General features: G+C 38.2%; 2 protein-coding genes across 2 annotated transcripts in view; both read right to left on the bottom strand.

The window, feature by feature from the left end:
- Positions 1 to 317, bottom strand: part of HYKK (hydroxylysine kinase) — a 6,363-nt gene extending 6,046 nt beyond the window's left edge. The window contains exon 1 of the mRNA XM_009274002.1: positions 257 to 317. The gene's annotated coding sequence lies outside the window, so the exon portion shown is untranslated. The remainder of the gene's footprint in view (positions 1 to 256) is intronic.
- A 1,461-nt stretch (positions 318 to 1,778) lies between these two features.
- IREB2 (iron responsive element binding protein 2) overlaps positions 1,779 to 16,736 on the bottom strand; it is a 28,965-nt gene continuing 14,007 nt past the window's right edge. Inside the window, exons 9-23 of the mRNA XM_019470676.1 lie at positions 16,357 to 16,496; positions 15,335 to 15,506; positions 13,919 to 14,019; positions 13,333 to 13,449; positions 11,966 to 12,125; positions 10,962 to 11,097; positions 10,154 to 10,238; positions 9,385 to 9,541; positions 8,974 to 9,098; positions 8,577 to 8,681; positions 8,124 to 8,266; positions 6,796 to 6,943; positions 6,585 to 6,707; positions 5,737 to 5,922; positions 1,779 to 5,130 (exon numbers count right to left, since the gene is read on the bottom strand). Of these exons, the coding sequence (XP_019326221.1) occupies positions 5,020 to 5,130; positions 5,737 to 5,922; positions 6,585 to 6,707; positions 6,796 to 6,943; positions 8,124 to 8,266; positions 8,577 to 8,681; positions 8,974 to 9,098; positions 9,385 to 9,541; positions 10,154 to 10,238; positions 10,962 to 11,097; positions 11,966 to 12,125; positions 13,333 to 13,449; positions 13,919 to 14,019; positions 15,335 to 15,506; positions 16,357 to 16,496 (2,009 nt within the window). The 3' untranslated portion in view covers positions 1,779 to 5,019. The remainder of the gene's footprint in view (positions 5,131 to 5,736; positions 5,923 to 6,584; positions 6,708 to 6,795; positions 6,944 to 8,123; positions 8,267 to 8,576; positions 8,682 to 8,973; positions 9,099 to 9,384; positions 9,542 to 10,153; positions 10,239 to 10,961; positions 11,098 to 11,965; positions 12,126 to 13,332; positions 13,450 to 13,918; positions 14,020 to 15,334; positions 15,507 to 16,356; positions 16,497 to 16,736) is intronic.

Genomic DNA, 16,736 nt, shown 5'->3' with positions numbered 1-16,736 from the left:
GCCTGCGGGAGCGGCGCCCCGGTCGGAGACGGGGCAAAGGCGCCCTGCGCTCGCGGGGGGGTGCGCGCCGTTGTACCGGCTTCGGGTTTCGAACGGCGTGGGGGAAGGAAACGCTTCAGGGGAAAACACTTCAGAACAAGCGCTCCCGCTGCTCTCCGTAGGAGCAGAGACTTACACGTGATTATTTTGTTTAAATCCTTTCATCAGCACACAAGATCAAAAACTCTCTCAGCTGTTTTGACCGCGGATCACTTACCTGTAACAAACCTGAGGCATCGTTCTCAGGATGGCCTTTAGACCGTACCAGAGTTCAGACTGGGAACACTTGTCCAGCCCCAGAGAATTTTAGACTTAATTAATGACAAACCTCAGTCCCACACACATACTAACTTTCAAGATCAATATATAAATCTCTTCTGAAATTCCTAATGAAAAAAAAAAGTAATCTTCTGCAAGAAGAGGTCCCACTATGACAGAATTAGGAATCTGAGGAAAAAAGGATTGAGGAAAGGCTTACTGAAGTTAAAAAAAAAAAGCAGCTTCATTTTAAGTAAACCAGTTATGAAGAAGCCTCTGTCCCAATATTTCAGTGTTATCTGTAATAATAAGGACATGAAATTGAAAACATTATTTTAATCCAATAGGGAGTTTAGAAAAAGGAAACTATGTCCCCAAGAAACAAATATAAGTTCCTTGGGTTTTTTCCCCCCAATTTCAGAACAGATGTTACTAAGCAAAGTGATTGACCAACTAATAAATATTTTTACTTACTTCACTCTCCCCCCTCCTAGCCCCCCGGAAATCACACAAGCAAGTCTCTTCAAAAATGAGTGCTCTGGAAAATATTTAGGGTTCCCTCTCCCGATTTCTGAGGCTGACTGAAGGTTTAGCTCACCGGAACAAAATTGACACAGCAGGAAAGCATTCTTGCTATGCTTGCGACTTTAAGATACGTATTTCTGATTTCTGAGGCTGACCTGAAGGTTTAGCTCACCGGAACAAAATTGTCACAGCAGGAAAGCATTCTTGCGACTTTTAAGATACATAGCAGGTTACAGAAGAGAGAATCGGAACACACTCCTCCTCTCTGTAAACCACATCACGATGCATTTTGCAGATCTGTACCTCATTAGTCTTGCCTTAGTTTTCAGACTAGATTGTGCCAAGACTTAAGACCCACAGACTTCCACGCTTCTCCTGCCTGCCCAGTATTCTGGTGGGAAGCACGCTGCGGTTGTGAGGCAACGCACAGGAGTAAGGTTGTACCTCGGCCTCTCTTCCCGTTATCTGTGAGAAAGATAAGACTTGAATAATTTAGCATCTCTGTGTTGGATGCAAGTCTAATGCCTCTTCTGAAAGTGAGTCTTCAGAGGTGGGTCAGTGTCGGACACCCCCAAATGACTTTTGAAGATCTTGTCATAGCTGTAAGCTCTGTGCGCCATCGCCGTAACCTTGGTTAACAGCTTGCTTTAGTACAGGACTTGATCTAGATTCTAAATTAAAGCAGACATTTTCCTGAAGAAAAAAAATAGGCTATTCAAAAAGCATTTGATACAATATCCAGACCAGTATCTGGATCACCTAACACAGAAAAACTCTTTCTACACCAATTAAACATGCTTTGGAAGCCCACATGTGAGACGCTCCTAACGAGAAAACGTAAGATGCATAATTACACCCTTCTCCTTATTCACCCCACCCTTTCATACATACTTACAGTACCATTTGCAGTGTATTCCATACTATCTATTCAAAATAGATGGTAACATACAAGAGCTGTGATACAATTTTCTTTATTAAAAATAATTTACAGCATCGGTAACATTTTATGCACAATTGTCATCAGTTGAACTTAAGATATATCTATACAATACTTACTGAACTTAAAACACTGTTCTGTTGGCTTGAAACAGCAGACATTGATTTGCAGTTGCTTTGATATGATTAATATACATGGTTTCATCTCCTTATACTTAGGTGTAAAGTGTATAAACATCAACACTATCCCAAAGCTTTGTAGTCTGGGAGGGGGAGGGAGGAAGAGGGGCACAAGGAGAGAAAACATTTAGAAAAATTGGAACAGATTCTTCCCCCAAATCAAACTGGAGAGAGAATTCTAGGTTAAATACATCTAACACACTGAGTCACTTCTTCAAAAAGGTACATTTCCTCCTATGCTTTAAGATACCAGAAAGAGGTCTAATTGGACAATGTTTTTTTGTGTGTGATCACAGCAGTCCTCTGACTGTGCCATATCCGGCCACTGCCAGAAAGCAGAGGTCACTCTTGCCCATCTACAGCTCACAGGATCCTAGCAGTGTGTTCAAAGTTAAAACGTCTTCCCTTTGCCGCTGGGTTGTTGAACTGGACTCTACAGCGTTCACTGCTGCACGAGGGAGAGGGGACAGGCACATCACCACGGGCGATCAGGCAAGCGTTCTCTTCACCAGCAGTTCACTACCGCATGAGAAGCGGGAGGCGGGTACGTAAGCAGTGCAGTTCCTCGCAGCACCCACGCCGCTTCAGGCGTACAGATCTTAAGGGCAGGAGTCAGTCTGCACAACTCGCAAAGATGCTATTGACTTCGGCATATTTAGGGCTGGACCCACTGCAGCAACAGTAGCAGGAGCCTGAAGCTGAAGAGCAACTGTGCCAAAGCACAGCTCAAAAGCTGTCTTTCGTTGATTTTAAGACATAGGAGCGCGGCAGAATTAAAGTAGTTGCTATGGTAATGAAACCCATCGTGTCTCTTAAAGGAGATGACTAGCTTTATTGGTGACAACTTGCGGATAAGTCACATCCCTTGAAATTGCACTTAACTTCACAATACTGGTTTACCTTGACATGGCTTGGATCACCGTCTCCTGAAGCAACGAGAGTGGTACTGCGCTGGCGAGGGTGGGAGGCTGTGTTCCGTTCAAGCATTAGCAGTTACGCAAGTTTTAAATAGGCTTGCAGTTGTGTTTTTATTTACCAGCTGCACGAGGCATCATTATGTGCCAGCACTAAATTCCTATTTGCTCCCCAATAATGAACATGCATTTTCTTGAACTAAATCAAGAATATACCTTTGAGCTGGGGAAAAAAAATAGTATTAGACACTGTTGTACAAGAAATAAGATCTGCTCAATAACTCTGGATAAAATTAGCAAAAGGGTACCACAGAACAGAAACTCATTCAGCATTCAGTTGAATATAGTATTGAAAAATGCATTGATTTATCACCCATATCAGTGGTAGGAGTCACCGGAATGGTTATCATCTTGACCAAAAGAAAACCACAGCAAAACTAGTGAAATATAAAAACAGATTATACAGGATTTCAAACTTTAGGGAACTTTGTCCAATAAAATAAAAAAGGTGGATCAAAGTTACGCCAGTGAAGTCAAATTAATTTGGCATTTGAACTGTCAAAAAATTAATACATTGTAATGATATAATTATGTCCTTTTTTTTTAGTTTTTTTTAAAGGAATGTCAGAAACATACTATTTAAAGATTTGAACGGTGCATCTGTTAGTTTGCAAGTCAACTACCTTAGTGCCTGGTTATAAATTGAAAGCACATGTAGTAAAGCTAATATAGTCCTCTTGAAAGTTTTAATATTTAAGACAATGTTTATCAAGAGCAAAAAAATCTTAAAGCAAAACCTTGACAATTTATAGGCAAGTTATTGCAGTTTTGTTCTCCGAAAGAAATTAATCTCTACGTAAACCGTAAGCGGTATATGAAGCTTTTCAATATACAGGAGCACAGAAACAGCATCTTGAAGCTGAAGACTCGCTTGCGCAGATTAGAAGCTATCAACGCTTAGTTAAGTGGCAAAACAAGCACTTTTGCAGAAACTGCGCATCTTCTGTTAATATTAAGTACGGAACAGGGTTTTTACTGTCAATGTGCTGACAACTAAATTTATAGAAGTTGCAGTGGCCTAAGAGCCAGATTTGTTCAGTATTCTGGGATCTTCAGCAGGGGAATCTGATGCTTGTTTGGAAGAGCTGTAAACTAACAGCGTATTAGGAAGCTTTAATTAAAAGGCAGTATGGCTACCTCAGCTCTTTGACATTTGACAAGTAAGTATAACTTATTAGACATAGGTGTATTTAAAGCAGAGGAATTTAAACAGTCCTAATAAATGTTTTTAAAGATTTTTAAAGGTTAAAATACTAAGGGGAGGTACTTTGTCTAATGATATCGCAGACACTACAGTAAAAACTGATGTCATAAATGACAAACTGCATCCCTTGAAGTAGATATGACAAACTTGAAGCAAAGGACACTGCAGCTTGTCAAAAAGCTGGGGTGCTACACTTAACCTGCATGAACAAAATAATTGCGAGCATTTTTTTTTTTTAAATGCAGAGGTGTTTCCCATCCTTCTAAGCACACAATATTTCATAGCATGAGCAGTTGTAAATCTGGATCCAGATGAAATGCAATCCCATAATAAAGGTAAGAAAGTCCTGATCTGTGATACAGGATACCGTGGGCCTCATGTGGACTGCTTTTTGTTCATCCCATAACCTAAAGAGCAAGAAATTCAAAACTGAATACCTGTTTTAAGCTCTGGATGCAAAAAAAAAAAGTTTGGCCTGTAACATTCCATACCATCTGCTACCCTTAAATCAACGAACAGCAGTACACAGATTTACAGGTGCAAAAACTGAGTGGAAACAACTGCAGAAAATCTTCTTACATAATAATCTTCAGCACAATCAGTTTCAGATTTCGCATAGTTTATTTACAAAATGGTCTGATAAAACATCCCCTCCATACTTACAGCTCTCTGCCACAATACACGTGTTGATTTTAGCAATGTTTAATAGCACCATTAGAATATTATTTAAAATCGGGAAGGATCTTGTTGCAGTTACAATGATTCACAATCTTTTACATCCATGGACGAAGTAACTTTGAGCACACTAGGACTGTTTGCAGTTCCACAGTACAGATTCCTGGGTTCACACAAGGCATTTTCAGAATTACCAGTTATGCAAGGTACCCATATAGTCAGTAGCTACTATAAGAATCTTCGAGCCACAAAGTTTAGACTTCCACCATATTTGTATAGAGTTATCTCCATGTCATTTTCAAACAAGGCCATCACGCTGAATACTTTTCCAGTGCTTGTCTTCAAAACAAAAGCAAAAAAGAGAGACCAATTAAGAGTTTTGCTTTCACTTCCCCTTGCTTAGTCTCAGTTAACACTCTAACCCCAAGTTTTGTTGAACACAAGCAAATTCAACCCGCTTATCTGCCACTGCAGACCCGAGACACTGCTGGGAACAGAATGAAGGCTTATTTTACTGCACAGCTTAGATCCAGCTGGGAGCATGCTACGTACCGATTATAACAAAGAAAAAGCCATTTCTGGCTTTTTCCCTTTGAGCAAAAGCCTCTCTCAAACAGTCACACCCTTGTCTTTAAAAGGGCCTGAATGAGACACGAGACTCAATTCTACCCTAATACGGTGCCCATGAGGGGGGAAACAATGCCCAAAAGAACAATCGAGAATTTCAGGCTGCATAAGAAGTTGCGTAGAGAGAACATGTGTATATGTACGTTGGGAAACTTCAGTAGCCGTGACAAACTTCAGCAGGCAAGACTATAAGCTTACTTTCAAAGAGAATTAAGTTTTGGTTTTTCCTGCTTTCAATTATCAGGATTAACTTTTCTTTCTGTGCTTTCAATCGTCACTACATTCAACAGAGAAATTAAAAAAATATTGCAAAGATACCTTAATATCCAAAGTCATTCCAGGCGACAGCTCTGGAGGGAACAATATAGAAAATTGCTCTCTGCCAGTGAGACCCAAAATACTTGGATTTTCCCCAGGAAGAAACTGAAGTGGAGCTATGCCAATTCCAATCAACTGACTTTTATGAACCTTCTCATAGCTTTCAGCTAGGACAGCTTTAACACCCTGCAAAAATACAAGTGATTTTGTATTTCAGTACAGTAGTCAGAGCGAAATGCAAAAGTAAGCTTCAAATACATATTACGTCCAAAATCTTGCAATTCAAACTGAAGATTAGGGAGAGTGCTTTGTATGAGCCCTGTAAATAAGTAACATCTTTTAGCTTTACAGCTAGATGAAAGCAAATAAGCCAGAGTAGGCCCATACAGTATGAAATGGAGCTTTATAACAGCCAGTGACCATGCCGTAGTTAGCAGGCAGAAATCCCAGACCAAATGCAGTTGCTTCCATTACTCCACATGAATAAATGGCTGACTCAGAATATAGTCTGAATATTAGTGGAAATCGGTCTCCAGTAGCTAGATACTTAATACCCCACAGAGACCAGAGGTCAGCACTAAATAAATGTCTAATTTATCTCAAAGTCTGGAGTCTAAGATGGTAAGTTACATAATTCGGAAATTCAGATTTATCCTGACTTAGCGATTCTCTTCCATGAAGATTCTAGCAAAGAAACTATTGGGAAGTCTTTAAAAACAAAATGTGGTATTCTATTCAAGATTGAGGACAGTTTCTAAACACATTCATGCCCAAAACTAAACAATGTGCATTTAGGTATTTCCTAAAAAAACAAACACACACCCCAAAACCAAACAAACCAGCAGTACCAGTAAAAAAGGCCCTTTTGCAGCCCAATCTCTTGAGCTACCCAGTCCATACTTCCTTCCTGCTAGAATAATTACAGGGATGCCTTCTTTCTGGTACAACTCCGCTGCTTCAAACACATCTAGCTGTGGAATAACAAAGTGAAATAGTTTGAGTGAGTTCTAAATCCACACCACAACTTCAGAGTAGCTGTGCAAACAAATAGATTTTTACCGTTTGTCCTGATGGGAAGTGAATTGTTTTAGGAGCTGGTTTTCCTATGAACTTATTCAGAAGCTTGATATTTGCAAAGGTACCTCTTGTCATCACAGCATCATTACCTCTTCGAGCTCCGTAAGAGTTGAATTCACGAGGTGTGAGTCTAGAATAAAAAGAATATTTAAAAGGGAATCAGTTATTTTAAAGATTACCTGGTTTAAAATGATATTATGATTTTTATAATAATTATTGCAGCATCTCTAAGTCTTCAGTGCAAGATGTAAAGAACTATTCATCCAACAAATGTAATTGTTATAAATCATGAACAAATTGTGTAAATCATTGCTAGATTCTTCATGAGGAAAGCTGCAATTTTAAATTCCTTTTCAATGACTTCATTAGAAAATTCTATGAGCAGTATGGTACTTACAGAAGAATTATGGGGAGACTGTTCTAGGAAACAAGCCCGTTTACTAATCCTCTTACCTCTACCAGTGTATTTATTAACAAGCATTGTACTAAAACGAGAGCTTTACTCATAAATCAAATGACCATGCTGGGATTAAAGGCCCATTAATTCTTTCTTTCTCGTAATACTACTCATTCAGACTGAATGCAATAGTTAGAAAGATGAGGCCACACCACAGGCTATTATTTTGTTGTGCTTCACTGATACAACAACAACAATAATACACCTTTGCAATATAATGCAACAACATAATTTCCAAAGTGTCCAGCAGAGGTGCGACACTGAGTAGCTCAGCACTGCATTGTGTTGTGTCTCTTCAGAATTTCAGCAGAGGTGAAAGGCACCCACCACTGCTGCAGGATGCTCACTGATGCAGAGGGGTAAGTTAGAGCACGAATCACATTCATTTATAAAACTGGGCTTTATTTTTTTAAACTACATATGTTTCTAGAGCTTCTGATCTGTTCTGTGCATCTATCCGACTGTTCTTGAGGCCAATGACAGTAACAGTGACTAACCTCACATTAACAGACAATCAGTCACCTGATCTGTAAATTAGTAAGTTATTTTTGCTTTGGCATGCATTTAGCAGCAGACGTTACTGTAACGACAGCTATGAGAATGAGTTCTTTAAGAGTACGTCTCAGCTGTTTGTTGTAATCGTAGAGACTGCAAGAAAGGCAGTTACTGGGATTGCAAGACAGGTGATTACTTATAAATGCCAGTAACAGTTACTATTTTGCTTATCCATGTATAATCTTCACTTCATGCGGACAGGCATTTATAAAAAGAAAGCAACGGCGCTGATCAACTATTTGGCATGTGAAGCAGTCCTCCGATATAATTAGAGCTGTTTAGTATGAAAAGTCCTTACCCTTTGTTGGTCAGATACTTAGCAGCAGCACTACTCCTTGCAATGCTTCCAGCAGGCGATATGTGATCTGTAGTTACAGAATCTCCCAAATAGAGCAAGACATGGGCATTTTCAATCGGCTGTGGTGAAACCGGTTCTTTGGCCTAAAAGGGAAGGGGCGGGGGAACAACAACAAAATAAGAAACAGTTTTCTTCCGAGATCCTTCGAGACACAAAACATATCTGCAATATATGAAGGCACATTGATGTACAGGCTCCACTCATTCCAGAGCTACAAATAGTATTTAAAAGACTCAGAAATATTAATGATAGTCAAATGTGTTACTTTAAAGATCAAAGCTTTACTGGAATAGCTATTCCTTTACTTAAATGTAATGCAAGCTTTACTGGAATAGCTATTCCTCTACTTAAATGTAATGCATATAATCTGGTGGATAGATCCAATGTACTTACAAGTTTATCAAAAAAGGAAGGACATCTGATATAAGTAGATTTTAAATCCCAGGGAAATAAAGTTGACTCAGGTGCTTCCAGTAAATTCCATCGTTTGTTTCCTTTCTACAAAAAAGAAAGTTAACCAAAAAGAACAGAGAAATTGCTTTACGATCTGTTTACATTCTGAAACCAAAGACTTAGTGGTGATTTTCTTTTTAATTTCTATTTTATACTTCAAGTCACCTTACCGGATATCACTTAAGAATCACTATTTAATACAAGTATCCATCTCAGTTAAGTCCTCCTTTACAGTAATGGAAATAACTGACAAACCAATCATATTCAACTGGAAGATATTCTAGAGCTACAATGAAATGCAATCTTTAAGTTATGTAGAACAAAAGACCGTTCTTACCTCCATTTTTTCTTTCAATTCCTTAAACATGGATGATATCACACACTCTTCCTCCACTGTGTGGAGTTCTCTTCGGGTGGGCCAAATATCTCGTAAGTAAATACTTTTGCCATTAAAGCCTGTGCCTGAGTAAGATTTTAAACAGAATAGTAATTTTGAAGAAAAAAAAATATTAGATTTTATATTTATATTAGAATATAAATAGGTATATATTCAGGTCTTCAGAGATGATACCAGATATGCAAAGAATTTCATCAGTTAAGTGGATGCTTTGCTTTAGCTATGAGCAACACCAAATACGACTGTGCTTTCTCTTAAAGTATACTGGTTTTGTATGCTGAAATGCATGTAAAGAAACCTCTTCTACGTATGCATTAGATGCAGAAATATAAGACGTAAGGAAACACTTACCCAAAGGCTCAGTTTCAAAGTCTATTCTAACAGTGCCTGCAATAGCATAAGCAACTACTAGCGGTGGAGAAGCAAGGTAGTTGGCACGAACACAGTCACAGATACGTCCTTCAAAGTTCTTTGTTCCAGACAATACTCCACAGGCAATTATATCGCCCTGAAAGGCAGACCCATATATATTTTTTAGGATTTCGTCGTACTTCCAACAGTTTTGTGCTATTTTTTGTTGACTAAGTCAGATATGCTTTTAGCATTCCACTTCAAATATTCATTCTAACACTTCGATTTAAAGGCATTTTGTTCTCTCCCGCTACCCTTCCTCCTTCCCCCCCTTTTCACTCTTGACCCTCTGATGTGTTTTCCAGTCACTTCAGTGAACTCCTCTCCTGCCTTTTATTTCTTTTATTTTTCTTCTGCTTCACAGAGGAAAAATGCTGCAGCTGTTCAGACACTGCTAGTTAAAAATCACTCAAGCACATAGCTCTTTAAAACCCTCCTCTTCATTTACGATACAAAATCTACACATTGCATCCTCCATAAGATTAGATCCTATGTATTTATCTTTTAATCTATACCTGTATGCTACAAACACTATTTATTATGTTTATTTACATAGCAATGAATTACCACGGTCTCCCTCTGATGTGCAAAAACATCATGCAAAGTCCAAACCAACAATAAAGTACATTTTGCACGGATTACTGTATTTCTTGATCGCTTAACTGGGTGAGAACTATATTTCTGTATTCAACAAGCCTTAGAGCTTTACCTGTTTGATTGCATTCCTGATGGCTTCTGGCAAGGGGGCAGTGTTTCCAACACAGGTTGAACACCCATAACCGACAACCTCAAACCTACATTGGAAAAAACCAACGAAGTAGCACATTAAATGATCACAAGCAATTTGTTAGCAAAATAGCTTTTTCTTTTATTAGCAGTCACTAAGAAGATTCTTGTTTTTCCTTTGACAATTAGACTTTTTAGGAAGTGAACCGCAGACACTCCATCTCGCTGATGCAAGCAGGAAGATACAAGGAAACATTTTTGTAACCGATCAAGATAAGTCAAATAATATCTCCGAATGTTGTTAGTTCCATAAGTAATGGCAAAACAAAGGCAGTAACATTCCTCACAGAGCACAGCTGGGCACTGTTGCAGAATTATGAACATAATCTAATTGTTATTGCTACAGAGCAACCAAAAACATGCTAAACAACCCACAACAGCAGCAGCGTTAAGAAAAGACTAATACAGACTGTCCTGACAAATTCACATCCAGCTTCCACTTTTTAAATATTTAAACAAGTGCATCCTGTCTTTTAAGACACTTATAATTAAGTAGATCGCTACTGAAAAAACAGAGCTTAGGTGGGGTAGAGATCTACACGTAGTAAATTGTAAAGTGGGAATAAAATGGAGTAAAACACAACTTTAAGTCAGCAAGTAGTTAAAATGACCATCTGGTAAGTTAAGAACTAGCCAACCCAAAATGAACAGCAACCACATTTATCAACCTGTATAAAACCCCTGTGTACTATTTTCCTAAAATGACAAATGAAGTAGGAGTCACAACTTACCCAAGCTTACTGAGGTATGGTAATACTCCACTTGAACTGAGGTAATGTGTAACCATTCCACTGCCCGGTGATAAACTTGTTCTTATGTAGGGCTTAACCACTAGGCCAGCTTCAACAGCTTTTTTGGCCAGGAGACCTACCAAAAAAAAAGAAAAAGAAAGACAGCTTATGTTTTGTAAATTCCCTTAAAATAACATCTGTATGATGCTACCTTAGTTAAATTAAGCATAAAAAAACCCAGAGGATGAGTAGACCTTCATTTTATTAAATTATTAAAGCAACCACTTGCCTGAATAAAGTTTCTTAACTCATAACAATACCATTCAGGTTTTTGTTCCCATTCCTATAATGTAGAAGCCCATTTTCTTTTCCATAAGAAAAATCTCCTTCCCATGTTCTAGCTGACAGTGCAAATTCACTTACTATTCTTCTGATACAGGCCACACAGCCTCAAAGGGAAGCTTGCCTTGGCCACAGAGGACCTCAAAAGAAGAAAGCAAGGTCTGAGAGAGGATTAACTGTTCTGGGAAAATTGTACGGAGCTTGCGACGGTACGGCACATACTCCTGAACTTGTGGCTAAGGCACAGAACAATTGTTCAGCAATATGGATTTTCTTTCCAGACTCTGCAGCTAGCTACAGTTCAAGCTACCATCGTCCAGGATGGAGTCGCAGCTAAAGCACACCTCCTGCACCAATTGTGTCGCTATGTGCATCCATCTGAAAAGAGCCCTAGAACTGGCTACCTGTTGAAACACTACCAATATTTTGTAATTACCATCATTAATACTGCTTTATGACACAAAAATTTTCAGATTGTTGTTATTGAAAAGTAACTTTCATTATATAACCTCCAGAACACAGAACAAGTTTAAGGCTGAAAGTTTACAGTTTCAAACCTTTAGGTCAAGTCATTACAAAGAATCTACAAAAGCGAAGGTAAAGGCTGTGTGAACATGGGAGCACCATTAAGGCCAAGTTAGTTGTCACTCGTCACAACATACCTGCAGCAAGCATGACAGATGGATTACAGTTATTTGTACAGCTGATTACTGCAGCAATGACAATGCAGCCATGAGATAGCTTGTATTCGTTTCCTTCATACTGAACAGGTACAATGTCATTCTGTTTCTCAACTGCAATCTGAAACCCTTTAACACCAGACTAGATGACAAAAATAGATGTTAGCAGTTATTATAGTACAGAAAGTACGACATTACAGCAAGACCAAGTGAACCCTCATTTTAAAATAATACTCAGCTGTCCCATTAGGAACCCTTAAACAGATTCTAAAAGCAGCCCTCAGTTCATGCCTCTCTCCGTATATCCAGTGGTCTCATCCTTCTTTCTTCATAATTGCTTTAACTTTGCAACAATTGTGAACAAATGCCAGTCCAAAAGCACAGCTGATCCCACACTCATTTCCTGCTATGCATGAAAGAACAATCCCTTACGAGTACATATCTAATTCTATACAATATTTGTTTCTGAATTAGAAGCATACCCAAGATTTTAATTGGAAGAGGATTATAACTAAAAGCAGACTAGGTCCATTAACGTTTCACACCCGCCAGCTCTTCAGCACTCAGTCATCCTCCAGAGGTCCCTTTCAACATCAACCATTCTGTGATCCATGATCAGTTTTGATTTTTCTCTCTAGCACAACTGCTCATTCTGTATTATACACCTCATTACAAGCCAGAAATGCTAAAACCAACAGAAAGAATTTTTACAGTGTCTAAGTGTAAATGTTTCTAATACTCCTGCCAGTCTTCAACTTTAATGATCAACACTAAAAATGAAGATGCATTCCTGTATTAGCTGCATTCTTAGATACCTATACATACTCCTAACCAAAAATTATCCCCTTCAGAGTAAAAACATTTCCTCTGTGAAGTCAAGTTAAGCTGCAACAAAAAAAAAAAAATCACTTGCTAAGTTAAGAACTGAGAACACTGATTAGCTGCAAATCTTGGAAGTCTTTCTGCATCTCCTTTAAGATATGAGTTTTCTTTTCTTATGGTAATTCTGTTTTGGAAATTAAGTAAGATACAGCTGTTTAAAAACTCTGAAAATGAGAAAATCTTTCCCAAACTTATGCTATTTATTACTTAACTTCCAAGTTTTTCCTCCCTAGCAATCTAAACTGTGAAAGTAAGGATTTTTGGAAGTTCATGTTCCTGACAAACACACCTATGATTACAAGCTACTATCCTCGGGACGCTTGTCAAGCGAGAAGAGAATATCATTGGATAAGCTGTTTATATAGTAATAAAGAGGGCTCAGCAGGTATGCAAGGAATAAGTAACATAACATTTATTCACGTAGATTATTGGAAGTACCTTTTGAAGAGTATATCAGTTGTACAAACCTTTTCATTTAAGCAGGCTTGGAAGTCACTTTTCATGTTATTAACAGCCACTCTATCTTGGGACCTCTTGGGGCCACTGACATACGGAATTATAGAACTTAGACTAATCTGCACTACCTAAAAAAAAAAGGAAACAAAGAAAAAGCACACATTATCAATCCCAGCCCAGCATTACATTGAATATACTCTTGAGACATCCAGGACCCCTTTTGTTTAAAATCTGAATGTTCTGAGACATTAAAGCTCTGGGCTTCCATTTTCAAGACTGCCCACTGTAAAAGGCTATTCATCTTATTCAAAGTGTTTTAATGTTATCCCTAACTTTTCTACCATCCACAAGACTTACCTGATCACTCGGGAGCGACAGGAATTCAGTATCTGTTAGTAGACATGAATATTGTACTTCCCTTCTTTCCCCGCCCCCCTCTATATTTTGCAAACATACTCTGCTTGTCAAAATTGTGAGTTAATAAATGCAACTTTTATTAAAGCAATGAAAATTACAGCAGGAGACAAAATTGTCAAATCAGCAGTAGCTATTTATTGTAAGAATCAAACGCAGAGAAACAAGTGATTTCAAGCATACCTGGGAATACTCAGGTTCTCTGGAAGAACTCTCATCATTTCTAAATAACTTCACAGCTTTAAGATACACTTCCATGACCTCAAGCTTGGCCTTGTCAAAACCTTAGGAAGGTTATTTCAAACATGACAAAAGTCACATTAAAAAAAAACCAAAACAAAACACACAGTTCTCAGAAATTAAGACTGTTTCAAGTATATCAGATTTATCCTTGAACATCCAAAGTACTTTTTTTCAAGGCACACCACCTCCAGGAGCTATTCAGGAATGATACACAAATTAAAATACTTTTTAAAATTTTTTTCTCTGATTAGCTTAACTTTCCTTCTTACATCAAGGAACAAAATAAGCTATTCCAACTCTAGCAGTTGTAACTCTAATTAAATTTACAGATTTGTCGCTGAAGTTCATAAAGCTTTTCTCTATTAAGATTTACTTGTTTAATACAGATCATGTGCTTAGTTGATAATAGCCAGTATTACTGGCTACTGTTAGAAAACATTTCATTTGCTCTGCACTGACCAGACAAAACATGTTTGTTATTAAATTAAAAGTGCTTAACTCATTTTTAAAAGTGACAGATTCCAGTGTCAGAAAGGCTTACTAACGTGAGTGAGCTTTTTTTGGTATGTTACCCTGTGGCTTTCTCTAGCTTACTTGAAATAGTAGGTGAAATAATGCTCTTCAAAGGAAAAAAATCATTATGAAAAAAATCAGAAACGTGTTGCGATTTGTTTTGTGGTTTCACTTATTTCTAGTAATCATTTTAGATTTTGATTTTGTAGGGAATCTACAGGTGGTTAAGAGATTCAGTTCATATCAAGACCACCTATATTCCATACACTTTTCAAAATATAAGTGAGAATTTTCTTAATACTTTTCTTTTAAAGGGTTACCTGTGCTTTCAAAAACAAGGACTCTGGATGTTGAAAAATAACATGATGTTAGGAAATGAGGTAGTACACAAATGAACCAGACTGGACACAAACCTCAAGGGCAAGTCAGCTATTCACATGCCAGTGTCGTGCATGCAAAAACTACAGCCTCACTTAGATACATGGGATACACGGACGCAAAACAGGCCACGAGAAAACATCCATGCCAATAAAGCAGGTGAACAACTCAGACCCAAATGCCACGTACTAAGCGTCCCACAAAACTAGCCAACAGTAAATATGTATGGTACAGTTTTTGCGGTAGGTATTCCTCAGATGCATGACATTCTACAGGATGAAAGTTGCAGCCAAGTATATCCCATGACACAGCCTGTTACTGTACAGCAGAATTTTATACATTAAATCCACGTCAGAACTCTGCAGAAAATCGCTGTTTAAGAACTATGGAGTTTTAAGCAAAAAACGTATTGCCATGTATCTAAAACACGATTACAATGAACCACTATTTTAATTTCACCTTTACCTGTATGCTTTAAGTGCTTCAATGTCACATTATCAACAGGGAAAAAGCTCAGAATAGCACCATATTCAGGACACATGTTTGCTATTGTGGTTCGGTCTGCTACAGACAGCTGGGAAACTCCGCTCCCAAAAAACTCAACAAATTTTCCAGCGACATCAGCTTGCCTAAGATGCTGTTTAAAAGAACGCACAACAACATGTGTTACGTGAAGAGGTACAATGCAAGCTATGTTTGTTGCAACAATTCGCAATTAGCAAGTCATGAACATTTAAAACAAAAAGCTGAAACCTTAAGGCCCACGTTTGAAAAACAAACAAAAACCAGAAAACCAAGCCCCATTAACATACTGGGTTCTAAAAATCTACACTGGAAGTTGACATCATAAAACACACCTCCCATCTGCAGTTGAGTTCTTCAGATTTCCTAGTCAAGAACAGATACACGCTTCTTAAAGCATCATGCCAGAAAGAAGAATGTATTTTCAAAGCCATCACAGCTCTTCAGTGCTTTGACGCTAGCTCTTCACCTACTACAACAGCGACAGTTTGTGCCGCCCTGGCAAAACCCTGTCTTCAGAAGATATATTCTTGAGTTATACCAGCTTACAACCACAGATAGACCTTGTGTCTTGCCGGAGTATTTTAGAACAAAAAGGGTATCCAGAAAAAGTTTCTGAGCTAGAGAAGCTGCCTACATGCTGTCAGCAGGAGAAAAATGGAAAACAGGGCTTCTCTCCCCTGCTCCCAACCTGTACAGGTACTTTTTTATTTTTTTAATTATTTTTTAGTCAAAGAGGGCCTGTAAATAAACCACTAGAGGAGAGAAAAGAAAAAACCCACTACTTTGAAGGACTATTAAATAAAAATATTTAGAGATTATTTGTATCTTTCTGCGCTGTTACCTATATACCTCTATATACCTATATATAGGTATACTAAAAATACCCCCAGCATTTAATTTAGTTCTCAAACACCACTGGTAGAACTTGCAACAGACTTTGCTTTGTTTGAAAACTTACTTACCTTTGTAATGCTTAGAACAATATCTATGGATGTAGCAAGTGGGCTGGCTGTGCCTGTCAGTTCACACCCAACCACCTCCGGCAAAGTGAGAGTAACCGGCATCCCCAGCATCACTGCTTCTGTTTCAATGCCCCCAACACCTGGAAGGAGAATATTAGGTTGCTTTTCATCAGTTTAAATAACCGACACTAAATACTTTGAAGTCCTAAAATCTAATAAAACCCTTCCTATTAAGCCTAAAGGCTACAGCAAGAAATGTAGAAGCTGTTAAATATCCATACACGAAAAATAAAATCAAGCAAGACTACTGCTGAAGTTAGACTTCACAGTCAACCAGAAAATATTTTATATCCAAAGTTAACTTTCCAAGAGAAAAGAAA

This window comes from Aptenodytes forsteri, unplaced genomic scaffold (assembly GCF_000699145.1).
Source record: "Aptenodytes forsteri isolate BGI_AS27 unplaced genomic scaffold, ASM69914v1 Scaffold239, whole genome shotgun sequence".
Classification (NCBI taxonomy): Eukaryota; Metazoa; Chordata; class Aves; order Sphenisciformes; family Spheniscidae; genus Aptenodytes; species Aptenodytes forsteri.
Note: the sequence above shows the minus strand (reverse complement) of the source record. Positions and strands in the feature narration are given on the sequence as shown.